Genomic DNA, 5,362 nt, shown 5'->3' with positions numbered 1-5,362 from the left:
AACGTCCTCCACGTCAGCAGTAAGGCTGTGGCACTTTCTTGTCACTCATGTGTTCACTGGAGTGGCACTTTCAATTCCCTTCGAGAACTCTTCCTTTGCATTCACAAGCTGCCTGTTTGGCGCAAGAGGCCCAGCTTTCGGCCTGTCTCGGCTTTCGACACGTCCCCTCACCAAGCTTAGTCGTTTCCAGCTTTAGATTTAAAATGAGACGGGTGACTCTTCCTTTCACTTGAATACCACAGGGCATTGTAGGGTTAATTATTGTCGTGTCTGGGAACAGGGAGGCCCACAGGGAGAGAGAGAGACAGGGAACAGCCGTTTGCAGTCTTAATGAGTGTGGTTTGTGGCACTCCAAGTCACAGCAGTGACATCAAAGATGGCTGATCACAGATCGCCCTAACAAACAACACAATGAAAAAGTCTGAAATAGCGAATGACCCCAATGTGACGAGACACGGACGACGAATGCTATTGGAAAAATGGAGCCGACAGTCGCCCAGCGCAGGGGGCCACACACCTTCGACCTGTGAAAGGCACTAGACACGGAGGCTGTGAACATGCCAGCGCATGAAGCTTTCATTTCTTCCTAGCCATGTTAAAAAAGGTAAGGAGCAGGTAAAACTAATTTTATTAACAAATATTTAGGTAACCAATTATATCCAAAAGGTTTAACATCATCGATATTACAAAAAAAGAGGCATTTTACTTTTTTTGTATCGTGTCCTTGAAATCCAAGGTGTGTCTTACTTATAGCACCTCTCAGTTCAGACAAGCCACCCTTCAAGTGGCCAACAGCCACATGTGGCTCCTGGCTACACACCGGACAGCACAGGGCTGGTGTCAGGGAGCGGACGTTTGCACCGACGCCAGCTTCCGGTCACTCTTCAGGTCCCCCGCCCCTGCTGGCATCCCAGTGCATGGAGGGTGGTTTCAGAAAAGTCTCAGTTATCACCTTTAGGGACTTCAGACTCGGGGTCTTTACACGAGCTGAGAAGGGGCAGTGTCAGGGATGATGGACAGTCACTAAGCGGACGCGAGGAGGTGTCGGTCCCGTCCACCCCTAGTACTTCCTGCGCCCTCGGACACGCAAGCTACTCAAAACCGTTTTCTCTCATACAGTACGGGTGATGTGCTGGCTCCTCCGAGTGCTGCTCTGGGGGTCACGCGCACGGCTGGAGCCCAGTGACTATAAACTTGTTTTTCCAAATGTGAATTACGGGTGTTTGAGAAATTGAACAGGGATCCACCAGAATTCTAGGTATTCTCCGTGTGTTCACACCGTGTTCTTCCGGGGCTGGGAGCCAGGGCAATGATTTGTGCTGGGTTCGGATGCGCCTCAGCCTCTAGGACACGGCCTACGCGAGAGGCCCTCGGAATGTTTATTAAATGAATTTTTGGTTGCAGAATTCCTGAATAATAGTTAAAAGCTCACAATTAAAATATGATCATTAATCAAGATGGGAATTTAACCTATTCTAACACTTTACGTGGCAATTTTTCACCGGTCTCTGCCAAAAATGTAAGATTCTTCAGTCGATAAAGTACGAATAGCAGAGGGCAAGCTTAAATGATTGGTAGCGTATTTGCCAAAGAAATAACTCTCTATATAAATTACTAAAACGTGACCTTGATGTAGCACGCTCAAGATTATCCCAGAATTTATGCAATTCATTATTATTTAAACTCATCACTAATTTCCTATAAAGTTAAAAAAAAAAAGCATACAACGCTGGATTGGCATAAACAAATTTATTTACTAACCAAAGGGATGATCCTGATTAAACCAACACTCAGAAATAGTTGAATGTAAAACGTTTGTTAATTGAACACAGTAATGAAAAAAAAAATCATAGAGATCTGCTCATTGAACTGAGCCCGTTTAAACTCGCAGCTAATTCCTGTCCAGAGGATGATGGAATTTTTACTCTACTTTTTCATAGATCCGGGTACAGGTGACGTCGTTCATGACGCATTCCTAAGAGAAAGAGCGACATTGAAGACTTAGGTGAGTCTTGCATCCCAGGACGATGGTGGCAGTTACGTGCTAGGACCTGAAAACTACCAAACCTCGTCATCTGCTTCACACACGGAGAAGACACGGCTTAGGACTCCTGGGTTTGCAAGCTAGACGCTGGTACTTTGCTTAAGATGTGCATATGCGTCACTGAACACTAGAGTATTGATTGGCAGTATCGACATGATTGCTTTGGTCCTGGCAAGTGTTATTCCCCTTTTTAAAGAAATGGAGAGGCACGTTCCATAGAGGGCACTGTGGGGCTTGCCCAGACTACTCTGGAATGTCGCAGCAGAGTGTGGCCTCGAGCCCGCTCGGCTACCCGCCAGCTCCATCACCTCCTCCTCCGCCCCACAGAGGGCTTCCTCACTTACCAGTGTCCTCGTATTCGGCTTGTCCTTCCTTCCCTCCCTACCCTAGCTGTCCTGCTCAGGGTCAGCGGTCCCCGCGCAGTGACGTGAAGTAGGAGCGCAAACGAGACACCCAGGAGACACAGGCCTGGCACTTACCACCACCATCTTCCCGTCCTCCAGCTTCCTGGTGATGGTGCTCTCCTTCCCGTCCCATTCCTGGTGCTGAACCAACGCGCCGTTGACGAAGCTGCAGACAGTCTGCAAAAATAAAGTACGCATTTAATCCTCCAAAGCGCATTCATTACAAGAGTGTTCCCGCGACTCGTAACCTCCTTAATCGACATTTCATCTTTTCCTTTCTGGGCCTATATCACCAGCCCCAGTGATTTATTCATGATATGGCTGACACTTTTCAGTCTAGAACACTCAGCCTCTCTCGTGCTCCTTAAACTATTTTTCCGAAATACACTAACTAAGTCACGAACTGGTCCTTTTACTAAGTTGTCAAGACTCAGTTCATAACATAACTCGAGACTTTTCCATCAAGTTCTTGCCTGTCGACAGGGAGAATGTCATTAACAGGCGGCCATTCGGAAGCGCCTGTGGCCAGGGAAGTGCGAGCTGACCTGAGTTTTCCTGCCGTCCGCTGTAGTTTCCTCGAACTTCTCTCCCAGCTTACATGAGAACTGTGTTGTTTTCAACGTGCTCTCGGATTTTATGGTGAGGTTCTGGCCGTCAGAAGTGATGATACAATCCGGTTTGGCTATGGCACCCATCTTCCGCAGGGCCATCCCCACGCCTGTAAAGTGTTAAGCGTGTTAAATGACAGGAAGACCAGGGTCACAGTTTACAGAAGGAAAGCGGTGGCTGCATCGTGATTACTCTGCCGTGTGCATTTTCACTGACCTATCGAGAACTAAGGTAACCGCATACCCCGGGCTCACCACGCGCCAGCACTTGACAGATACGACTTCACAGAAGCCTTGCAACAACCCTGTCTCCATTTCGCACATGACATACAGGCACGCAAGTGACTTCCTAGCTCACTCAGCTACAAGGTGATGGAACTGGGAACCAACCACGCAGGCAGCTTGGCTTCAAATCTCAGCTCTCGGCCACCATGCCACGCTGGCCTTCTGAAAGCCAGGGAAGCAATCCAGACTTCGGAAATTGACCTTGATTCTGCCGACTCCAGCACACAGTCTGGCACATAAAGGGCCCCTGATTGATATTTGATAAATACACTACACAAACAGAAACCAATCTTAAGATACTCAAATAGCACAAATTTACCTCTTACAAGAGGCAAAAGAGCACAATCATGATGGTGATAGATGAGAAAAAAATCTTACTCTCAAATATAGAAAACATTTCATAGCTATGTAACTCAATTACTATATCGCTGTCACATTTAATTTGTAATCTGTGTATTTCCCCTGGATGTTAACATTGAGAAGGAAACTCGATCATCAAGCCAGGCTTGAACTGTCCCCTCGAGCCCTGTCTTCTGCCCGCGCAGGGCCGCGGCCTCGTGCTGTTGGTTGGGCCGTTACTCATTCTCACTATGGGCAAACAGAGGGCTCCGCTCTGGGCCGATTTCTAGTGGACAGAGCTTGGCAGCCCTCGTGATTCTAGAACCTTAGTGACAAGCCATCTGATAAACACACCACTGCCAGAGGGCAGTAAACAGCTTCCTCTGGTCCTCGCAGGTGAACACACACAGATATGAGAGCAGTAAACGGCTTTCTTCAGAGTCATCTTGATCTAGGCTTACAATAAAAAAATAAAATAAATAAAATACGGACTTCTTGTTTTACTCACAGGATCAGAAATAATACTCAGGATTCCCTGCAGAGCCAGCCCGCACCACTGTCCTGCAGAAACGCTGGTGGAGTGTCTCTTAAGTGCCAGTAGACAGTCTTTGCAGTGACTTCTCACCAGGGACCTGCTATGGTACCAGTTGTGGGATGGCGGCTTCTAAAGCCCCCACAGTGGTCTTAGGGGCGGAAGCCCCCTTCCAGACAGGACCCAGGCTATGCTACTCCATCCCACCTCCTAGTGGCCTGCGACGAAGGTCCGTTCGTGTTTGCTAATGCACCCAATGTCTCACCCAGCACGCAGGCATTATCGCTGACTTAGAAAATGACAGGAATAGAAAATGAAGCGGTGCTTTGAGTGAGAACTTGAACCTTGTCACAGGGACCCCCCTCCCCTTGGAAGGAAGCCTGTGCGTCAAGTGCCTCGTGGCCACGCCCGTCCCACGTGCGGTCAGGAGGCCTCCGCAGAGGGCCTGGCAGTGTCGGGGTGCAGCTTTCCAGCACCGCCCGCTCATCTCTTCGTCCCTCGCCCTGCAGCGCACGACCACCACCCACTGAGGCAACCCCACGCGGGGCAACCCCGGCGCAAGTCGGTGCCGCCGATGCCACGCGCCTAACCGCCGCCGCGGGTTGGGGGGTGGGGCGGCGAGGATGCCCGAAGCTGCTGGGCAGCCGCGCGCCCCAAGGTCCGGGCTCACCCGTGAGGGCGGGCAGAGGGCCTGGGGCGGGGGCCGTGGGGCCGAGAGCGGGACGAGGCTGAAGCTGCTGCCTTGCCGCGCTCAGATCCTCCACGGCCCCGCGTCCCGCGCGCCATCACGGAACAAAAGGTGGAGCACGGTGGGCGCGCGGCGGGAGAGCAGGAGGGGGTGCGGCCGCGATGGGCGTGGGGGAGACGGGACGGCGGCAGGGCGGGGAGGAAGGGTGATGGGGACAGGGACGGGGAAGCGGAGCGGGAGCGCGGCAGGGACCTGGGCGCAACAGGCGGCGGGACCGGCGGGCGGAGGCGCGCGCGCCCCGTGGTGCCAGCTGCTCGGCCGCGCGGCGGGGCTGGGGGCGGCGGGGCAGCCGAGCACGCCGGGGCGGACCGCGGGCGGACGGACGGACGGACGGATGCCTCACCTAGCTCCTTCATGTACTCGTCGAAACCTTTGCTCTCCACTAAGCGCCATCTCCCTACC

The 5,362-nt window shown here is 51.9% G+C and overlaps 1 protein-coding gene across 1 annotated transcript; it reads right to left on the bottom strand.

Annotated features, from left to right (window-relative positions):
* Positions 1 to 1,734: 1,734 nt before the first annotated feature.
* On the bottom strand, positions 1,735 to 5,356 carry FABP5 (fatty acid binding protein 5). Its single transcript, XM_039841938.1, has 4 exons — positions 5,304 to 5,356; positions 2,994 to 3,166; positions 2,524 to 2,625; positions 1,735 to 1,975 (listed from the first exon to the last, which is right to left on the bottom strand). Exons 1-4 carry the CDS (start codon positions 5,314 to 5,316, stop codon positions 1,922 to 1,924), a joined length of 342 nt encoding a protein of 113 aa, XP_039697872.1. The 5' UTR covers positions 5,317 to 5,356; the 3' UTR covers positions 1,735 to 1,921.
* Positions 5,357 to 5,362: the final 6 nt, after the last annotated feature.

The sequence above is a fragment of the Pteropus medius genome, unplaced genomic scaffold, assembly GCF_902729225.1.
Source record: "Pteropus medius unplaced genomic scaffold, Ma_sr-lr_union100, whole genome shotgun sequence".
Classification (NCBI taxonomy): Eukaryota; Metazoa; Chordata; class Mammalia; order Chiroptera; family Pteropodidae; genus Pteropus; species Pteropus medius.
The sequence above is the reverse complement of the archived record's forward strand: the minus strand, read 5'-3'. Positions and strand labels throughout refer to the sequence as shown.

Bases quoted from the DNA above. Each gene is read 5' to 3' on its own strand.
- FABP5 (XM_039841938.1), bottom strand. The intron at 2,626-2,993 runs GTCAGCTCGCAC...TTATTTTTGCAG, and splicing joins CGGACGGCAGGAAAACTCAG to ACTGTCTGCAGCTTCGTCAA. The intron at 1,976-2,523 runs GTAAGTGCCAGG...TCTTTCTCTTAG, and splicing joins AGGACGGGAAGATGGTGGTG to GAATGCGTCATGAACGACGT.